Source organism: Labrus mixtus, chromosome 15, assembly GCF_963584025.1.
Source record: "Labrus mixtus chromosome 15, fLabMix1.1, whole genome shotgun sequence".
Classification (NCBI taxonomy): Eukaryota; Metazoa; Chordata; class Actinopteri; order Labriformes; family Labridae; genus Labrus; species Labrus mixtus.
In genome coordinates, this window is record NC_083626.1 from 12540994 (window position 1) to 12562942 (window position 21949).

At 38.1% G+C, this 21949-nt stretch overlaps 3 protein-coding genes across 6 annotated transcripts in view; 1 reads left to right on the forward strand and 2 right to left on the reverse strand.

Moving 5' to 3' along the window:
* Nucleotides 1–260: 260 nt before the first annotated feature.
* Nucleotides 261–7351, reverse strand: nmnat1 (nicotinamide nucleotide adenylyltransferase 1). The gene is made up of 9 exons (XM_061057233.1): nucleotides 7147–7351; nucleotides 6361–6544; nucleotides 4880–5004; nucleotides 3471–3870; nucleotides 2717–2736; nucleotides 1617–1739; nucleotides 1186–1364; nucleotides 942–1043; nucleotides 261–817 (listed from the first exon to the last, which is right to left on the reverse strand). Exons 1-9 carry the CDS (start codon nucleotides 7259–7261, stop codon nucleotides 758–760), a joined length of 1308 nt encoding a protein of 435 aa, XP_060913216.1. The 5' UTR covers nucleotides 7262–7351; the 3' UTR covers nucleotides 261–757.
* A 454-nt stretch (nucleotides 7352–7805) lies between these two features.
* On the forward strand, nucleotides 7806–10657 carry lzic (leucine zipper and CTNNBIP1 domain containing). Its single transcript, XM_061057116.1, has 7 exons — nucleotides 7806–8012; nucleotides 8292–8417; nucleotides 8585–8720; nucleotides 8813–8911; nucleotides 9055–9150; nucleotides 9345–9426; nucleotides 9519–10657. The coding sequence occupies exons 2-7, from the start codon at nucleotides 8317–8319 to the stop codon at nucleotides 9572–9574; spliced, it is 570 nt and encodes a 189-aa protein (XP_060913099.1). The 5' UTR covers nucleotides 7806–8012; nucleotides 8292–8316; the 3' UTR covers nucleotides 9575–10657.
* A 55-nt stretch (nucleotides 10658–10712) lies between these two features.
* The window catches only part of clstn1 (calsyntenin 1), a 37290-nt gene continuing 26053 nt past the window's right edge, over nucleotides 10713–21949 (reverse strand). For 2 of the 4 annotated variants that reach the window (XM_061057113.1, XM_061057112.1), the window contains 10 exons: nucleotides 21690–21852; nucleotides 21270–21320; nucleotides 20158–20315; nucleotides 19639–19787; nucleotides 18588–18832; nucleotides 17014–17184; nucleotides 16196–16341; nucleotides 15929–16064; nucleotides 15081–15265; nucleotides 10713–14109 (listed from right to left, as the gene is read on the reverse strand). In XM_061057113.1, the coding sequence (XP_060913096.1) occupies nucleotides 13915–14109; nucleotides 15081–15265; nucleotides 15929–16064; nucleotides 16196–16341; nucleotides 17014–17184; nucleotides 18588–18832; nucleotides 19639–19787; nucleotides 20158–20315; nucleotides 21270–21320; nucleotides 21690–21852 (1599 nt within the window). In that variant the 3' untranslated portion in view covers nucleotides 10713–13914. The remainder of the gene's footprint in view (nucleotides 14110–15080; nucleotides 15266–15928; nucleotides 16065–16195; nucleotides 16342–17013; nucleotides 17185–18587; nucleotides 18833–19638; nucleotides 19788–20157; nucleotides 20316–21269; nucleotides 21321–21689; nucleotides 21853–21949) is intronic. The other 2 variants (XM_061057114.1, XM_061057115.1) reach the window with 1 other exon arrangement.

A 21949-nucleotide genomic window follows, 5' to 3' on the forward strand; every position in this document is an offset into this window, starting at 1 on the left:
AGATCGACAAAGCAATTAAAACAGTAGTTACAGATGGCAGATAACCTATCATATTCAATGCAGCCCAATCTGTTAGGTTACATCAGATCATCATAAAGATGCATTTTATACCACAGTTCCTGCCTCGCTGTAACCAATTGGCATCAGACCATAAGTGATGACACAAGCCATGCTTGAGTAATGGAACCAAATAGGCTACAATCTGTTTGAATATTGTAAAGAATAAATAAGGATTGGATAAGAAAAACACTCACTTCATATATTTTCAAAAGTCAATTTATTGTACAAAATCCACACAAAAATATAAATTAAAATGATCACCTACCCTTCAATGTTTATACATTTATTTTAATTATTATTTATTAGGCTTTTTTTTTCTTTTTTCTTTTTTTTCAAAAAAACTCAGCCACATCTCAAATGGGCAGCCCAAGCCAGTATGAAATTAAGTATTTCAGATGAGCCCTATCAAACAGAAATTTGAAGGAACCAGGCGTTCAGCCAGCAGAAAGGTGCTTAATGTTCTATTTTATATTGTCTGGTGCGAAGTACCCCTGACCTACAGACCAGTGTAGACCAGTGTCTGACAAAAGTAATGCACTGATGCCATCTAGTGGTGTGAATCCAAACCCTGAGAGGACAGACATTTGAAGACAAAATAGAGAAAATACCACTAACTTCTCTTGTAGTGTGGTTTTCTAATTCAGGGTATGGGTTAAATTATCCCATGAGTAACTTCTAAACAAACTTCTGTAGTCCTTTACTCATTCACGTTCTTCTTAAAAACCTGCTTGCAGACTTCCCCTTCACAATACAGCTCCTGAGAAAAAAAAAGATTTTATATAAATATATATTTATGTATGTATATTTTTGTAATGATATGTTAATATGCATTGTGTAATGTAAATGTAAAATGACAAATATGCCCATATTCATATTCTTACCAGATGTAGCTTGTCCTCTTCTACCCAGTGTGCCCAGCCTCGGTTCTTTTTCTCTCCAATCTGTTCACACACAAGTTTGTTCCCCTCCCATTTCACCAGTGACTGCACAGGTGGCAGAGGAGAAGACATAATTTGCATCACATCACACAACAGAATAAATAAGAAGTGAAAAAAACAGGATGTGTGGAAACACTTACTTTCATTTTGCACTCAAAATTCCCCACCACCAGCAATTCAACCTCACCTTGACATGTCTATTGTCAAGCCCCCCGGTAAACTCCTCAAACTCCTGACCCACTCTGAAGGACACGGTGTAGTTGCGTAAGATGCTGGTAGTTTTAATGATAAACTGGTCCCCCTGGTGCTCGATCACCTTCCCCAGCTTTAGCTTTAGAGCAATCTTTCGCAGGTGAGGACTGACACCTGGAACGGTAGAACAATGTGTAATCTCAATGTACAGAAATAAATCATGCACAGGCTGCAACCAAGACTACATGCATAACATAGTTAGCACTTGCTTGAAAAACAGCCAATGTTTTTTTCTTCCATATTTCATGTTTAAACCCCCTAAATGAAATGCTATATAATGTTAAATTTACATTAATTTTATATAAAGTAGATATCTCATCATACAAAAGAAAATTAAGTATATAAAAGTAGTAAAACAGGACTCACCAAAAGCCTTCATATAGCCCTCAAGGTTGACACTGCTTATGATGTCCCATGTGCCACTAAGGCTGGCTGGCATTTTGATGGCTTTCTTTTTGAAGAGAGATCTAAGAGTAATATAATGTAATCCTCAAACCAGAGGGCTCATGAGATCTGAGAGGTTTGTGAGCAACTGCTGTTTTCTGGGGACAACAGGAGGTATAAAGGAGGTGTGCCTTTAGCTCATTGACCTGAGGTCCATGTACGGATGAGGGAGGTGCTCCCATCAGTGCCAGTAGAAGGACAGACAGACAAGTCAGACTGGTCTCACTGCAAAGCTCACAGACATAAAAAAAAAAAAAAAAAACCATTCAAAATTTCCCCCAGGTGTGAAAACATTAACAAGACACACATAATCACAGGGAAGTGTATTGAGCATAATGTTGGGAGAAAGGCTTTTTTTTTGACCATGATTCATTTTAGTCCTTCTTTATGGGATTTTGTAATAATATTCTATTAATAAATAGATATGCATGATGTAAAAATCAAAACTTTAAGGCTTTATGCATTAAAACTCAGTTCTAAAAAAATACAACTATTCTCCAAATATCACCAGTATTTGTGAATGGATTTTTAACATTTTCTATTGGGTCTTGCTGTGTGATTAGATCTTTTAAACACGGCACACCTCTTTGTGCAAGGAGGAAACAATAGCTACATTTGTAGTAACAGTGGCATGCAGTGTGGAGGGAACTGAAGGTTGTCTGACAAGGGGATGTTTTCGCCTCCTGATGTTAACTAAACAGAAAGCAGGTCAACAGTTAAAAATGTGATGCTGAAAAATGTGTCACAGTTGTTTTCAACGCAAAACTTTATATGTGCACTATGTCATAACTGAGTTATTTATCAACTGTTTGATTAACCAGGATTTTTTATATATTGAGAATAAACCACAGCCTTGTCCTTTTTAAAAATTTAATCAAGTAATTTAAACTTAAATGGTATATATAAGTATTTTTATCCAATGATACCATCACACCCACACCAAAGTTATAAATAAATAGGCACTAATTCTGATATCATGTGATGTAATCAGTCATGTAATCTCATTGCTCTCACTTTGTTACCACTTGTTATTTCTTCTTTCCTGAAAGATAAGTCAACATGACAATCAGCACTGTGATCAATAAAGGCAAGAGGCCAATTTCACATTTCTTGGACTCTTAACCTGTTGTTAATGCCAAAAACAATGAAAACATCACAGTGTGGAAAACAAAGAGCATTCTTTATTTTGTTTCCAGTCAATACAGATCAAACCTACATTTTCAAATCAACAGCAGAGTACACATATTTGATGCAAATGTCCTTCTTCTCCCTGAGAGTGTGTGGGAAAATGCTGCTCAAGGTAACCATCGAAATATGTGAAGAGGTAGGTTCAGTGTACTGATGCAAAGGGGCAGAACTCTTAATAAAGCAAGGAAAGCTATTCAAATCAATTTGTTCTTAATATAACATTATATACTATCAATACAAAAGATAGGCTGACTATTTAAATTAACTTGTAAATATCTAGTTTACTGACCACACTCTAGACTTATTGTAAGCTATACCATTAAGACTAAATTGTTGTTCAATTAAGGTTTTTATGACTGTTGTACTTCTTCAGACACACAAGATAAATTAAAGCAGGTCATAGTGTTACTAATTGACTTTAATTAGAGAGGTCTAAGCAGGTTAATATTCTTAAAAGCCACAAGTCCATTAGAAAAACGACTGTGCTTGGTAGGCACTGGTGGGAGCTTAAAAAAGCATACAAAAATGTGTATAAATGACAATATATTGTTAACCCACGGCACTAATCGCAACCAGCTTTAACTTCCTCAGCTTGATAAGGCACCCGTGCATCTCTGAAAGGGTGCTAGGACCACATCTGCATTTTTCTTCTCGCTTTCAGCACTGTAGAGGTCATTCTCTTCTACATAGCGAACAACTTTGTCTGGAAGCAGATACCTGACACTTCGACCTCGCCGCAATGCCCGACGAATGTGAGTGGCTGAGATCTCATTGGTCACCCACTCTCGGACCACATGGATGTTCTTGCGATACTTCCAAAGCGTGTCTGATTGGTGGATGAACTTGTGAGGGTCATTACCGTTTCGGGTGATGCAAACCAAACCGTAACGGCCAACAATCTCAGCGATGTCCTCCTGCTTCCACAGATTGGGGATGCCAAAGGACTCCAGGACATCCGCCCCGCAGAGCAACATCAGCTGAGAGCTGTCTGAGCATGAAGAAAGAGAATGATTTAAACAAAAATTATCTTTTTCGTATTTACTGTACAGGATATACAAACAAGAGAATGGAAAAGCTGAAATATACATTCATTAAAGCTTTTGTACAAGTAATCTTTTTTAAATGAAAAATTAAAGATGTATAATTTATATATTATTGTTAAATTTAGTCATGATTAGGGCACAGGTAACCTAGTGGTTAGTTGGTGCTCCATGTACAGAGGCTACAATCCTCAAAGCAGACATCCCAGGGTTAGAATCCGACCTGTGGCTCTTTTGCTGCATGTCATTCCCACTCGCTCCCTCCTTGATTTTGGATTCTATCCACTATCCTGTCTCTTTAATTAAAGCATAAAAAGCCCAATGAAATATCTTTTCAAAATAGCTAAATAAAACTTGTCACGATGAGACCATTGCTCTCTGTTTGCAGCTCATGCTGGGAAAACTGGTCAGCTCGATTAAAGAGATTTACAGTTTAGCAACTAACAAATGGTCTGTGAAAAAGGAATATTTAAATAAGTATTATCAGAGGCAAATTCTCATTAAAATCTTATATAACTTTTAATGACATGGCACAGTACGCACTTCTCTTGCTGATGCTTATACTCCTGTGCAGCTTCCTATTAAACGTTCATGCAGTCTAACTTCTTGTCACTAGTTGGAAGAATGTTGTCAAACCACGTAGGAAAGTTGGCTGCTTGCATTTGCTATCTTTGTCACTGAGGCTCCCCTCTTTTCGTCTGACACCTAACCTGTCTGATTCTGTGTAGTACTCACTGGGTGTGGGATTGGGTGCAAGCCACAACACAAATCAATACTACACCCTTTAACCGTCGTCTCCTATTATGAGTTAAGCTGAATACAGTTTACTTTAAATACAGTGGGAGCAAGCTCATGCAGGTTGACAGGGACCATAAATGAAAAAAGGGAGGAGATGAAAAGAGAGCCAAGAGCAGAATACTTATGTTACATACTCAAACATATTTAAACTAGGCCTACCTCTGCCTCTGTCACTAGATGAACCCTCAAAATGATTCTCTTCCACACGTCTTTTTTTTGTGTATTTGACTGTGTCCACGTCATCGATGTTCTGCTCTGCTGCCACCAGGTCGTCATAGTGATGCCTAAGTGAATTCAGAAAATAAAAGTCATCAAGAAAGATAGAATTTGTTTTACATGTAACAGCAATGCATAGAGTTTCCCATACAATAAACATTATTTTCATTAAAAGTTCTTAACAATCAAACAGCTAATAAAATGTCTTAACTGTTTTGGGATGTAATTTATCTTATTTATTTATCTGATTATTCTCATCAAAGTCCTTAAGTTATAGTTTCCTGTGTGGTCTCTGAAGACTGCCACAAAATTCTGCAATTTCAAAACATTTTCTGATTCCTTAACCATCAGCATCAAAGATATCACATTGTTACATTACTATTCTTTTTTTTGTATACTTAAATTCAAAAGCTAAAAGCTATGCTTCCCAGTAATCTACCAAATGTGATGTGGTGTTTATACTCAAACATTAAACCATTAAACGTTTGCCATTTTCCCTCTAATACTGTACTTTCAATCGTCCGAATAATTCAATTGAAGACATGGATCAACTTTTTACACCCTGGAACTGTCTTGCCACATTGTAGTAGAAAACAGTCAATAGTATCAACATTTCTTTTTCTCAGGACATTTGCTTTTCATGATGAAGAAATTTTAAAATATATATTGTAAAAATATATATTTTTAGCTGTTAAAGAAACCTGAAAGATATGAATCAGAAATGTAATTAGAAATTGCAAAGTGACAGAAAAAAGCTAGGGAATACAGTTGTAGAGAAAATATAAATAATGTTCTCAGGTAACCCGCAAAATTTGCAATATAGCCACATATCAGGTCAGAAGTTTGATTGATTTCAAATCAATTATGGATTAAGATTCTTTGGAATATTATTTTTTTCCCATTTTAAATATACAGATGAAATGTCCTACCATACAGTTATAGAGAGCTTCATGAGTGATACATAAAGGCTACTGAATGAAGGGAAACCTCATGTTACACTGAACATTAAGGACTTTTTCATTACAACTATGCAAGAGCTAAATGTAGTGTATGTTTGAACAGCACAGATGATAGGGTGCAGGATTTATTAAGATGACTAGAGAGTTCAGCTATCATCACATTTGTTAACAATTGTTTCAACTTCATGCCAACTTTCAATACTTACACTGAGGCAGCAAGTCAAATATTAAACTGCTATCTGATATGCTAGTAAATCATTACTCTAACAGTCTTCACTACCCTCTGTGGCTATGTTAAAAGATGTGATGAAGAAGTTTCCTGAGGTATTTGTCGGAGAAGAATTAAAGTAAATAAGGGTACTGGGAGATCTGTAAGGAATGGTGTTAGCTTCTTTGGCAGATTTACTTTCACTTTTAGCAAGCACAGGCACTGTCATCTACAACACATAAGAATTATAAACTTACCGAACAACTTTAGCTGTCTCCACCCACTCTGGCTGCAAACACTCCCAGGCATCTACAGTGATCCAGTCAGAGTCCTTTGTGGCCAAGCGAGCCATCTGCAGTCGGTGGCTGGCCTCGATCAAACCCTTCTTCTTATAGCCATCACCAACAGGGGAGATGATGCCTTTCACCACCCTGTACTGACCTTAGACAACAAAGAAGTGTTGTGAACAGATGTTTCAATCAATTAAGAAATCAATCATTACTTATATAGCTATAAAACAACAGACAGCAAACGTTATCTCATGATACTTAGAACATAGAGCTGGTATGGTAGTAATAGATAAGTAATGGATGCAGTATTTTTAAATTGTTGTATTGCTACATTTGTATTAAATAGTTTGAATACGTTTTAAAGTTAAGCATCTAGTTATGAAGAAGCCTCAATTCTACTAAAATGGAGATGGATTTAAATATACTGGACTGCATTGGATCCTGAATTATATTCCATTGCTGACAGTATTAAAATATACTTTATGGAAATTACTTTCTAACAACACAGGGATGATATACATGAGACTACAGATATCTGATGAATACACATAACGTTTCTAAGTACTAAGCAGCACAACCAAAATAAATTCACCACAGCTGTGTTGGGGTTCAAGCACAATCTAAGCGATAATAATGTCTAACTCTAAGCAAATTAAGTGTAAACACATAAAGAATGTGTTTTTATTTGGGGGAACACACTTTAAATAAAATGAGAAGAATATTTAGAAGAATTTAAGTCTCATTTCACACAACCTGTGTCTACCAGATGATCTCGAGCGAGTTCAAACATCCTCAGGTGCATGTTGGTGATGGGGTTGAAGGACCCACAGGCCAACAGGACCACCTCTGTTACAGCCCGACCCTCCATGCCTCACTGCGGCTGGATTAACGCCAAGACCCGCAAATAGTGTGAAGAAAACAAGGACTGAAGTTAGTGAATTTATTTTCAAATATTCACATGTAAAAATACCCCTGGCTCTTTGACTTTTAAGGGACAATGAATGACACTGTGACGGTATTTACAAACGTCAATTGTTAACTTAAGTAAACATTAGCTGATTAAATTATAAACCCAAGCTACCATTAGCTCAATATGAAACTAAACAACGCGGGCTTGCTGCTTCAGTAATTCTACAGAAAAAAAACGTAAATAAAACACTAAGCGTGGACAATTAAGCTTGCGTTGTTCACCCTTTTTTTTTGTTATCTTCTAAACTGTAAATAAATGATCATTGTACGACCTAGAAGAAGCAGCTTCGTTCTGCTCGGCAGCTCTGTAATGCGCCACAGCTTCCTGTGCACGCGTTGTGTTGTCATCACATCCAGCGCCACTCTACGGCGCTGATCGTATCACTATGTCGTCATTACGTTCAAGACATCTGATTGGACAGAATCAACCAGGAAGCAAGACAGCCGCACCCACACTCACAGGCTACATTCACAACCACAGACTCGACTAAACATTAAACCTCACAACCGAATTTGAACGTAGTTTATGTTCGCGGTTTATGTTTTTTTTTCGCCGGAGTACAGTCTCAAATCTGTGAATTTATTGTAAACTGCTGCAAATATTAACTCACTGAACGAGCGTTTCACAACTATTAACAAAGCGAGTCCCGGTGAGATGTTTTGTTTTAGCATTGTGGCTAGCAATCAGCTAAATAAACAACATTTACAGTGATATGACGTGGGTTAAGATCCGAGGTCATGTTATTTTATTCACAGTTTCTTAATAGTAACGTACATGTTTGAACAGGTTGTCGTAACTCTTCTCCATAGCGTCACAGTGATGCAGTCTGTATATCATGCTAGGTTAATGATAACTAATGTGTGAGCCACAAATCACCACTTAGACTTATATTTGTCGTCTGTTTTATTCTGTCTTGCTTTCCCAAAAGGTTTTAAATACACGTTTAATTAGAGATGGCTTCTAGAGGGAAATCGGAAACTGGAAAATTGAAGCAAAACATGGAAGAGCAACTTGACAGACTTATGCAGCAGCTTCAGGATCTGGAGGAATGCAGGTGCAATACTAATTAAAAACACTACATTTAACTTATCAGTTAATTAAGGACTGTAGATGCTTCAAAGAGCTGTCTGAGCTACAAAATGATCATGCTGGTCTATGCAATAAAGTATACATTTGTTTTCTGCAGCTCTTAGGTTCTCATCCTTTCTGTGTTTATTTCAGGGAAGATCTGGACGAGGAAGAGTATGAGGAGACAAAAAAGGAAACATTAGAGCAGCTGAGTGAATTCAACGACTCTTTGAAGAAGATCATGACAGGGGATATGACCCTTGTGGATGATCTCAGTGGAATGCAGCTGGTATGGACGATTGAACTGCTGTATCATTTTATGTTATAGTAAAAGAAACTCAGAATAAGTGTTGAAGTCTGCAATGTTTCTGTCTTCATCAGGCAATCCAGGCTGCCATCAGCCAGGCATTCAAAACACCAGAGGTGATTCGACTCTTTGCAAAGAAGCAGCCTGGACAGCTAAGGACCAGACTAGCAGAGGTTTGCACTGCTGTGTTGTTGATATATTTGCAAATGTTTTAATGCAAATCTGTTTAGTACAGGTATGTGTGTAATCGGACTTCCCAGTCACTATTTAGTGTCCATTAAGTTGGCCTGAAACTTTCATGTGACATTTTCCACAGATGGATCGTGATGTAATGGTAGGGAAACTATCCAGGCATGTGTACACACAGCAGAAAATGGAAATCCTCACAGCCTTAAGAAAACTTGGAGAGAAGGTAGGGATCACACTCAGAAGAGATTTTCATGGATGATTCAGATTCCTAAAAGCTGCTCTTATTTATTTTTGTCATGTAATTATCACCATGATGGCAATGTAGATGCTACAACATGCCAGCATCTCACCTCATATGAAACGGTCACATTGTTAACATCTTATTTTCTAAAATGTTGCTTCTGGCTGCTTTGACAGCTCACTTCAGAGGATGAGACGTTTCTCACCGAGAATGCGACAGCAACTCTGAGCCAGTTTGAAAAAGTGACTGCAAACTCAGGTGAGAAAAATCTTGTGATCTCACTGAGATGTTTTTTCATTCGTAGTTTTTGCATGAATGTCATACTTATCATGTTTTGCTTTCTCTTTCAGGCTCTGAAGACAAAATAATGGCCTTAGCTAGCTCTGGAGTAAAAACAAAGGCATAGTATTTTTTTTAGATTTTATTAAAAAGATTAACTCATTGTCATTATCAAGACAGATATGTGCCAATTGATCAGTAAGTTTTGTAAACCATCAGTGCACTTCTGGTCTTTCTGGATTTCCTAACACTTTTTAAACAGTATTATTTTACAACCCTTAAATTTTGTAAATGTCTTTTATTTGTCCAGATAGATGTTGATTGTATTGCCGGTACAACCTTTTGATTTGTTGAATGTGAAGGATAGGCCAAGCAGTTCAAGAGAAACAGTCACTTGTTGCTGGGCTCATTTTGAAAACTTGAAAACTTCAATAGTAAACATTGTGTTTTTAAGATGTTGATTTTCTTTTTTAGTTTTGTAAATGTTCAAGATGTCTTTATTAAATTCACTTTGCTTTCTGTGGTGATTTTAACAAAATAGCAAAGAATCATGACCTTTATTAGTAACACTACTCTGTCAACTTGTACACAGAATGCACATTTGATGTGTATTGTACAGTACGATTTGGCAACAAGCTGGGGGGTAGATCAACATATCTAACAACATATCTAAAAAAAGGCCCCCAGAGTGGCAAAGCTTTAACTACCCTGAACTTAAATATAGGGATAGGGTATAGGTATATAAATTCGTGATCTGTTTCTTGTTTCTATCATTTAAAAAAATCATTTCATGTAATCATGGATGATCTTGCAGTGTGTGCTTATAAATGGATATACATTCACAAAATCAATTTCCTTTTTTTCTTAAAGTGTGACTAGTTCAAACAGTTTTGAACTCAGTGTTTACAGCAGTATCTATAAATAATAAGGCTTTAAGCTGCTGTTTCTAACTTTAAGAGGAAGAAAATTAATATTTATTTATTTGTTTTCCCATGTTTTGACCTTAACATATTTGTTTCACCACTAGATGGCACTATTACTCCAATTTCTACTCAGCATCACTGTCTACATGTATTACTTCTATCTTTATGTATTTTACTCTGGTTTTGTCATTATCTTTAATTGTTTTTGTCTTTGTAAAGTACTTTGATTGGCCCCTGTGTTTATTCTGTTGTGTTATTAAAGCTGCCTCCTCATGTCTTATAATTCACTTTAAGTAGTTTTATGTACGTGTGATGTTTGAAGAAAACAAGAGTACACAGAAGTTATACCCCATCTCATCACCCTTTATTTTGTTTATGAGCAAGCATCGACTTCACTACAATTTGCCTTTAAATTGTTAGGAAAGTGAGAGCAGCTCCAACAAGCAGAAAGGAAACATTCAATCGTTCAGAAAACATTGTTACCTTCCGTTTTGAGCAAATTTTTAAAAGAAAACAAAACAGGGAAAAGAAAAATATCTGGACATGTGACACAGACAATCTGAGAATGAGCAGTGTATCGCGCCTCCTTTCTCACTCCAGTCTAACAAGCCCACATGGAAAGTAATAAAAACGTGTGGCTCATGCAACGTTAACGCCCCCTTTACATCATTAGTGTTATTACCGTATGGCTGCATTTCAGTTTGTTAGGCAGTGACATTCAATTCAACCAACTTACACTTAGCTCAGGGGCTTATCAGAAAGCATTACACTCCGAAAACTGGAGATGGTGGAGTCACTGTGAAGAGACTTGATTGAAGATTCAGTGTGCACATAGCAGTGACCCATGATATTTTATTATTAAGTTGTAGATGAAATGTGGACATCAAGTGTTTGACATATTGAAACTTTCAAGTCGACAGGCTTAGTATTCTCTGGTTCATGTGAATTTCATGCTGCCCTCAAAATCATTTCTCAACAACTCAGGCAATAGGACACTGTTCAAAATTACCTTCCACTATACACAAATAGGTGAATTAACAGTATACCAACGTATGCTGCCAAAGCAATTTTATAATGTACTGTACATCTTTTTAAAGGTGGATTCCATCAATGATTGCGTACAATATAGAAGATACAATATGGATCTAGTTCCTCTAAACATCAACATGGACACAAGACATCTATGTAAAACCTCTTTCATTTGTAATGTGGAGTATTCTTACAACTGAAAAAATGTAAATCCCCATCTCTAGCTTTAAACAAATAAAAAAACAAATAATTCCACAAATAAAAGCGCACCAATGAGTGTTTTTGTTAGACCTGCTAATTGCGCTATGATCAGAAAAAGGCACTCCCATCTCAGCCTGTTCAGACGTGGCCCTCTTTTAACAAGTCCCAAGTCATCATGGAGGGGAGACTGTTAACTACTCACTTTGCACCCCAGACCTCCTAAAAATCATAAATTAATTGAAGCTAATACAACCAACTGTCGGACTCATACCCTCAAAAGAAATTGTCTTTGTTAAATTCAAATCCATGGCCTCTGAAAATAAAATTGCATGCAAAATAAAGACTCGCAACACCAACATTTCTACTCCCGATAATGCCACATTCTGTTCACTTCCAAAATCTGATCTGCTTTCATTGTGCAGGTTTGGGAAATGTTTATATTTGCTTGATACCCAAAGAAAATACAAGACACAAACACTTAACAGTTAAGTGTGATGGTACATTAGTATCTGGTGTTGTGAAAGATATATACAACAGTCTGAGAGGTCGGACACATTTTCCCAATCAATTGTATAAGCTTCATACTATTACCAGAAGGAAAATCAGTTTACCAAATGTAAACAAATATCTTGAAAACAACTCTACAGTACAGTTCCTTGTACAATAAAATCTAGTGGTCTACTGCAAAAAATATTTCATTTGAAGATATCCACAAGAAGATTCATTTCTGATATGTTTACCTATTGTTAACTAAGCAGTCATACATTTAAGTGTAATTCCTTGAATTATAATAAAGATGGCTCTTATTTTGCAATAGGAAACCAGTTTTAAAATGAATCCTTTATCTGTTTTATTATTTCAGATTAAATAGCTGTGCCATGTAAATTAGTTTGCAATAAAGCAATCCTGAAAAGTACTTTCATTTCTCCTCTCTCCCCCAATAAACAAACACCAAAGGCTCCAGTAAGCTCCTCTAAAGCTCTGTCTGTCATAAATCTGCTCTTTCAGTAGTTTGAAGGTTTTTTTCCCCCCATCCTACTTCTGTCAGCACAGCAGGACTGGGATGCGGTCAAAAAGCTCTAAAAGCTGCTGAGGAAATCTCTCTACTTACTCCAAACACACTGGCAGAAATGTTAGTACCCAAACTTCCAGATCAACAGCACTACAGTACCTGCTGGCCTGGGGTTGTACCGTTCCACTCGAAATGTTGGTTTGTACATTAGCATGTATGATTACCCTGAACAAAAAAAAAAAGGGAAATCCCTTCTGTACAACAGTGAGATCTATTGGGAATGAAATACACCGACACCTGTGCAAGCAAAGCAAAGCATGTATGAAGATGACACCATCCAATCCTGCCTATGAGAAAGGAAAAGAAGCATTTTCCTTCTTTGCGATAAAGAAAAAGACAAAATTGAAAACTGATTTGTCATGAAAACCTCCTCTTAAATGTCCTGGGTTTCTCGTCATGAAGCAGACATGTTTTTGTACAAGCATGATGGAATTGCTTTTGCAGAAATTAAGCGACATGCTACAGCCTTTTGTAACACAAATATTCTACATTACGTACTGCGTCATTTTAGATACTGGACCCCGTTTGAGTAGGCCTTCACTAACACATTGACTAATTACATGGTTTCTTTATATTTACAAAATCTTTAAAAAGCAATTGATTTCTCTACATATATGACTTCTCAAATATCCTCATGCACTAGAAAAACACAAAGGAAAAATAAAAGGAAAATGCAGTCTACTCGTTAAAAGCGTTGTTTACTGAGGACAACAAGTCAAGGAAACTCAAGTCATAGCTATATACGACTTTAGCGGCAAACGATTCTAATAGCATTAAGCAAAGAATTTACATCAGAAAAGAAATTCTCCATTTGAGAGCCTTATATGTCTGAGAGAAAACAAAAAAGTGCAGGGTTGGCTTCCTCACACAGTTCCAAACAAATGTAGGCCAAGATTTCCCGGGAATTAAAATATAATAAATAAAAAAATAAACAGTAAAAATTAGCAATCTGGTGATGTCTACACTACACTGATTACCACCACTAAGGTAACGACAGGAAAACCTTGACCATATATACGCTGAAGGGAATTTTTCTTTTGTGTTTTTATCTTTTTTTTCTTTTTTACATCATGGCTCCTTGGACATGTAGCTGTACGGGGTTGTAGTGTGTGCAGAGCAGGGGGTGTGATTTGGTGATGTGTGTCTGTGCTTGTGTTAACTGTAATGTGTGTGTGTGTGTGTGTGTGTGTGTGTGTGTGTGTGTGTGTGTGTGTGTGTGTGTGTGTGTGTGTGTGTGTTCCTCTAGTAGGTGAGGGTGGAATCGTCCCACTCCAGCTGCTGCTGTCTGCTGGCCCCTTGCTGGTCCTCCGGCTCCCCGCCCTCCTCATCTTCGCTGCTCTCTGACTCAGCGCTTGTGATGTCATCTTCCTCCTCTCCGTCCTCACTCTCCTCCTCCTCTTCCTCCTCCTCCTCACTGCTGTGCTGGTCCTCGTACGTCTGTGTAGAAGTCAAAGCAGAATGAGACAAGTCCCTTTTTGAGACACTGATTTTTACAATGACAGACTAAACTGTACTCTTAAATGGTACAAATGTACTACATAATTCTAAGTAACTTTGAGTTAAGCAACAAACACCTCTTAATATTCAGATTCTAGTGCAATTTAGATCAATAATTCTAGGACATTATCTTCTTAAAAAATACTGAGTCTCTTCATATGTTTGTAAGTTTTTTAGAATAACAAAGTCATTTTCTGCAAGTCTAGAGGGTAAAGTGAGTTATCAAACATGTGTATGCCCTGACCTATATTTTCACACATATTTCCACATATTTTAGCTTGATATGACATTATAAGGCTCATTATTTTACTAATTTAAGTCTATTTAAGGACCCTTTTTTATTTTAAATATAACGATAATGAATACAAGAGAAAGACACTGTGGGTGCAGTTGTTGGGACTTGTTTTTGGTCTACTTCGTATCTTTAGCTGCTATTTGCTATGAGCAAAGTCAAAAAAGATACTTTAGTTGCAAGTTCATACCATATCTCAAAAAGGCATGAGCCCACTGTAAAGATATTTATATCTTGCCAGAACGCTGACTCATTAATGAGAAAATGTCACTTCGGTGACTTGCTGCTTTCACGGCTGCTTTCAGATGTTCTCTCAAATGTCCATAAGACAAACTGGAAGCAAAAGTATCCTTATATTGATAGAAGTTATTGATGTGTGTGTGTTTCTTTTCTACTTGGCGAGGCTTTACATGATAAATATCTAAAAACAAACTAGGCCACAGTTGTAACATCACACAGAAAGCATTAGCTCTTGTAAAGCTGTCTGGCCTGCAACAGAGCTGCTTTTTGTAGAGAAGTTAAATTCTGCCTGAATAGACATCTATTCACTGGTTAATCACCAGAGAAATGTTCACTTATTTTGCCCTCCAGCAAAAACAAGTTCTGGGTGTGTTTCTACCTCCATGGGGTTGACGGTGATGGTGAGTGCTGAATCATCCCAGTCCATCTCGTTCTCCTTGCCGTTCTCCTGGTCTCTCATGGTGCGCTGGTGTGCGGCGCGGATGCGGAACACGCCCAGAATGATCATAAACACCAGGAAGCTGACACACACCACAATGACAATGGTGGCAGCACTGGGAACCACTGTGGGGAGGCAAACGTGGAACACAAAATGACAGGTTAGATGTGCAATGTTCAGTTTTCACAGGAGCACATTCTGACAAAAATGTTGCAGCTTTATGTCAAGACACACAGCTTTCATTTTCTGCGCGTGCCAGAGCTGATGATAAAGACTCCTTAATAGACTGCAGATGAATTCTTTGGGCCGGTCTAGGTGTGTGTCTTTCTTTAAATAGATTTCTCCCGTCTACTGCCAACCTGCTTCACTTTGTCCCATATTAGTAGGAGAGGTAATGTGGTGACAGGCTTAGTGAGCCTGACAGCCTGCAGGATTACTAGTGAAACTGGGAAATAAAAGGTTTTGCTCAGACCACAGGCTTTACAGATGTCACAGACAGCACTCAAGAGTAATCCCTTAACTTGTGCCATTAAACAAAATGGGCAAACAACCAGTGTGTGATACGTGCCCTACTTCTGGTTAATAAACTGTAATCCATCCCTGGTAATGCTAGCCATATTGGAGGCCTGGTATTTTATTCTACATATCTTATTCTACAGCAGTTTTATTCAATTGCACAGTTTTCGACTTGATTATGACCTTTGGTGTAATTTAAATGCATATGTCAAAGAGGGATATCTTTTACAAGAGGGTCTTTCTAAGTGTGGTCTTTCAATGTTCCACAGTACCTGAGGCCTGGTGAGCATTGACAAGGTTATGACCAGACAGATCCACAGAGGCGTGATGCACAGGGTTAATGAAGTTGGGCTGCACCATGGCATTGTTGGCGTGCTCCACAGGATTGGCTGTGTGGATTACATTTACCTAAAAAAAAACAAAAACGGAATGAATATGGTCACAAAATGTTGTCAACAAATCTCCAGTTTATATATAGCTCAAGTATTGTAAGGGAGCGCGAGCCTGCACTCTGTTGTGTGACAAATGCTCAGTCATACCTCAACCTTGAAGTCGTTGCTGATGTAACGGCCGTTGAGTTCAGAGCAGACCAGTTTGAATTTCCTGTCAAAGAGAGCCTCTGTGTGCCAGTTCTTGTAACGGATAAGATGCAGGACCTGCTCGTAGTTGGCCATTGTGTTGACACCTGGATCACAAAGAGGAGATCTTGTGTCAAGGAATGAAGTTAAGAAAAGCTCTTCATATCAGAGGATAACAGTAATACTGTGAAATAACATGTTTTTTGAACATGTTATTGAAAATACACGTTGAACGCAAAATAACAAGCCCTCCATTCCCCCCTTAAACCCCCACACAGGACTACCTCACTGGACTGCGCAATATAATATAACAGTAACCATGTGCAATATATTTGATATCTTTATAGTCATTTTATACATAGTTTCATTTTTATACCTTTTTATGTCTGCACCTTATTTTATTTTATTCTTATGTAAATACTTGCTGCTGTTCTTTACTACAATGAGCCAACTGGAACGAAATTTCGTTCTTATCTGCACTGTAAGGTACAATTTGAATGACAATAAAGAAAGTCTAAATCTAAGTTTTTAAAGTGTACGGCTTTAAGATGATTCAGAAATGTATCCTTTTGATAAAAGTGAAATGCTTACATGTGATTATTAAGTGTGACTACATGATTGTACTTGTTTAAATGTGAGGGCTCAGTATAAAACCAAATTCAAATAACCTGTATTCAGTTTTTGATGATTTTTCTGCAAAGCACTCTTTTTATAGTGTAGAATTTTCAAAGTAAGAAACACCCCCAACATTCTGATTCATACGGCTCTGTTGAATTTACCTGTCACAACGAGGCCCAGGTTAGAGGAGCTCATTTCCAGGCCATGCTGCTGCAGCTGAGACACGTCCAGCTCCAGGCTCTCGTGCTCCCCATCCAGCTCGTCTCCAACCACAGACACCTCACATGTGTCCAGGTTGTGCATGATCTCTTCTGACACTACTGTCTCTTGGACTGAGGAACAAAAAGAAGACAATAGATCTAGAATGATGAGTTGTGGTGCTCTCGTGAAAGGGAGGATTGTCTATTGTGAATGTAATGTAAGATTTCTTAATGGTTTATTAGCAGTTCTGTAATACTGTGGTCTCAAGAAGGACAGATTAAAAAAAGTCATCAAAAAAAGAAAGAGAAGATAGAGGTTTAAGTTCCATGCATTTGTTTCCTCTTTAAAACCCTGCACTTATATTATCCACAATGAGAGTGCAGGGTCACAGGTGGGTCAGAGATCGCTGTATGCTATGATGGTAGCAGCTGATGTAGCCTCAAACATCTGGCCACACAGACTTAACAAGCAGGCTAAAGAGCTCTGTTTAGATTTCTTCTTTTTAATGTCACATCCCAAGACTAATTCCTTCATTTCTCAAACATCTTATTTAGAAGATAAATTAAATGAAATTTGGTAGGGGTTTGTGGAGGATACAGAACAACACAAGTGATCATCCTGGATTACAGAATGTGGGACACCACAGTGTGATCATTGTGAATGTTCAGGAGAAGTGCAACCCATTGTGACCAGCTTCAACCTTCACTGTCAATATACTGTGAGGCTTAGCTACTCTGTTAATGTACTAAAAACAACCTCACACAGTAAGAAGTGATAATGACTGTTTCCTTTTAACAGCTGTAGTGCTGCTAGTAGCAAATATGTTCACAGAGCAGTTTAGTGCTACTTTGTCAGCAGAAGTCTATGTTTAAAACTATTATTTCTTCAAGAGTGTGTTTTATTTCTTCACAAAAAGAAGAGTAAAAACGTGCTCAGAAACTCATTTGTGATTGAATTTGATTTGAATTCATATTTATTTAATTTGACTGTGCAGCTGATGCAGCCTGTCTTCTCCTTTCCTTATGAAAATTAAAGTTTCCTACACATGCAGTTTGCATCTTTTGACATCATTTTATCTCCTTTTACGTGATTGTTAGTCATCTGCCATGACATATCACATTTCTTAATAGCTGAGAACGGGGGCGGGGTAAAGCAGGTAACAGCAACAGATCTCTGTAAACCTTTTTGCCCTTTATGGCCTGCTTTTCATCACAGGACATGGTATCGCCCCGTATCTGTGTCAACATGTCCACATCTATTATGTCTTCTTGTATAAGCGGGTACACAAGCCAAACAGATGGCAAGGCTGGTCACTGACCCCACCCTTAAGTAGTAAACAACTAATCTCTTCCCTCTCTGCCTCTAGTTCTTGGCCTTGCTTTTAGCCTGTAGGCGTAATCCTAACCATCACCAGATACTGTATATGTCCAGCTATCAACTGCACATTCACACAATTGATTCAATGAAAAAAGGTGTTAGCTACAGTAATCTTCAAATTACCTGTAACATTATCTTACTATGGGTTTTTTTTTACCTGTAGGGTCATCATCAGCTCCCTCTGCTGCTTCTGCCTCGGTGTCAGCCTCCACCTCACGGGTGATGGTGCTCACGATGCGTAGCTCTGGGAACAGGGTCACACCTTCCTGGCTCTCAAATTCAGCAGCACTGCGGGCAAAGTGATCAATGCCGCTCAGGCTGATCTTGGGCTCTTCGGGCTGCAGCACCATCACGTAACCTTCAGCATCTGGCACCGACACACAGGCCTCCTCATTGAAACATCTGGAGAAATATTCATGTTTTTTTTTAATTTGACCAATAACCGTGACTCAGTTTTAAGCAAACCAGGAATTCAACAATGGAGTCAATGAACAAGGCTTTTCAGGTTAAAAAAATAAAAGATTCCCAATTAAGTATTTCTAAAAGCAGTGAGGTAGTAAAAACGTGTGTGGTTAAAAGAACACAGGGAAGAAAAAGGATGTAAAAAACATAAACATACTTTATAAATGCTTCCCCCAAATAACTGAAGGTGTACAAACAACCATTAAGTTGCCCTAAGTACACACTTAAAGAACTAGAATCTTATATGATCCCTTCACATAACTGTGTTCACATACAGAGAAGAACAAATGTTAAACTGCAACACTAACTGGAACTAATCTTAAAAATAGACTCGGCAGAAACATGACTCTAAATATATTCTTCACTGTATGCATCGTTTGCGTCTGCTGTTTAGTTATTTACATTGCAGACTGTTTTCATCATTGTTATAAGAAGAATCGACATCAAAGAGAGCTGACAAACAAAATCTTCTGCCTGTGATTTACGAGGCGCAAAACATTTTGTGTTCCTTCTCTTTGTAATGGTAATGAAAAAAACTCATGACCTCTTTTTTACCTCAACAATCCCTTCTTAAATTTATAGTCAATAGGCAAAAAAGACGCACCCGCTCTGCACGTCTCTCAGGCAGGAATAAGCTGCATCACAAATGCTTTACTGCTGCTGACTGACAGATGAGATGACACGACTGAGACTGTGCAGGGAAATTAGAAACAAGTGGTGAAGTATTTTTTGCTCTTCCTACTTACTTGACGGTGGTGGAGATGCGAAGGTGTCTGATGCCTGGCGTGGGGAACTGGCGGGAGTTCAAGTAGGAGATGTGCTGCATGACCTTGTCTAAGGCATCAATGTCATCGCCTTCAACGGTCAGAGAGGACTGGTTGGGGTTGAATTCCACCTGAGAGAAGGCACCAGAGGGACAGATGACGTGATTTGGGGCACAATGTGTCGTTTTTTGATGCGTGCAACAGAAAAAGTGTCAGGTTGAAAATTAGCTATTAGAAAATCATGTGACAAGTTAGTTTAAGCCTTTTAACAAATCACATGCTTCAGGGGGAACCCAAAACAATATCCAAATAGCTGAGATGGTCAATTTTTTGCTGATATCTACATTTAAACACCTTCTACATCTAGTATTATTGTTTAAACTTATTTATTCAAAAAGTTTGGAACCAGTTAGTTAAACCATCTTCCTGACACAATATACTCAGATCCATCCTGACCGAGATATTTCTTTTTTGTGTCTCTGAAACATTCTCGCCCCTCACCTTGACAGCTGAGGCTACCTCCTCAGGCAGCTGTACGTCAAGTCCTTCCTTGCATGTGTACAAACAGTCGATCACCTTCTTGTTCTCCAGCTTGCCCGAGCGGATCATCAGCCCAGCCAGGTTACCTCGGAAAAACTGAGCCATTCTGGCATTGGCGCCTGGGTTTGTCAGGTGAGCGATAAGGGAGAGAAAATAGTAACAAACATGTGAAAAAATGTGACACTTGCAGTGTAAATTCCACAAACTTCAACTTTAAATTCAAGCATGCTGTCACAATGTTCAAAGCTGCTGCAAATGGTGTTCATGCAAGTTAGTGTGTGTCCTTACGAGCTGAGGTCAACTTAGAGACAAAAAAATGATGGATGAGCTTACACACGCTTAAGACATACAAAACATCTACATCAACTGCTGCTTTCATTTGGAGGTAAAAAGGAGATCAACTGGGAAAATGGAACTCAAAGAAGAATAAGCATAAAATGTGCAGCATAAATGTGAAATAAATCCACTCATGTTGCCTTTGATAAAACTGAATAATTCAGTGTTCCCTCCTTATTAGGGATGAAACAATGCAGCAAAACAATAATGAGCATAAGTCTGGGACACTGCAGAAGCGGACACAAACCTGGACTTCCATCTAAAGGTCCCACATTCCTACATTCATCCAGTGTGTGTGTGTGTGTGTGTGTGTGTGTGTGTGTGTGTGTTGCTGCAGTGTTAGTTATCTGATACTGAGGAGCTACCGATTCTGACCCCAAGGTCATGCTCTGAAAAAATCCTGCAGCCAGGTCACAGTTTTGTGCTCATTAAATGTCTAGTTCTGTTTTGCTTGTGAACAGGATGTTGTGAGAAAAAAAAAAAACAACGGCCTTGCTGCTGCAGTGAGAACAGCATATACTTGAAAAATAAAGAAAAACGCAAAATTATGACGACACACCAGACTCATTCACACTTCTTCATGCTCCAAAAATTGATGATAAAAAAAAAAAATCTTGCAGCGTCTAGAACTTGTTAATATCATTCTAGTAAAAAATGGTATGAGGATGCAGTTAGGGTGGTGGGACAATCGTGGACACATGGACATATTTGAGGAGCAAGGGAAAGATTTAAGCAACCTGAGGTGGGCTCAGAGACTGACTCAGTGTCATTGTCATGTCCTGAGTTGTCTGTAAAGGACAGAAACAAGAGAGCAGGGAGAGACAGGGAGGAAGGTTGAGGATCTGCAGTAGAGATTCAGATGCTACAAAAGAGGTCATGGTGCCTCAACTGACAATCTATGTAAAGAGTGAATTAAAGACGTGAAATTGATAGTTTTCAACAACAACAAGTATCATAAAAGCCAATTATAAGGTAGTATCAAATAATCTTCTGAATAATGTAGCCACCAAAAAGACTCAGAGCATGCAGAAGAGGATCACCTTCTTCTTTATAATGTATCTGTACTGTATTTGTAAATGTACACATATTGTCACACATGAAAATTATAGCTTATTTAATTTTAGTGCATTCCTCAAAGATCTTTCTGTAGAGTTTACCTTGCCAGCAGGCACCAATGGTGAGCTGAGTTTCGATCTTTGAGGCGTGCAGTGGATAGTCCTCTGTAACCAGGAAGGGCTCAAATGTAGTCCCGTCAACAAACAGCGACACAGTGGGGAACTCCACATTCAGCACATAGTGATGCCACTCTTTGTCACACGCCTGTGAAGAACACAGCAGAGGCAGTGGTTAAAATTAAGAGTCACCGTTTATTATTCTCCAAAGCTGTACAGAAAGAATGGTTGTAGAAGCAGCTGAC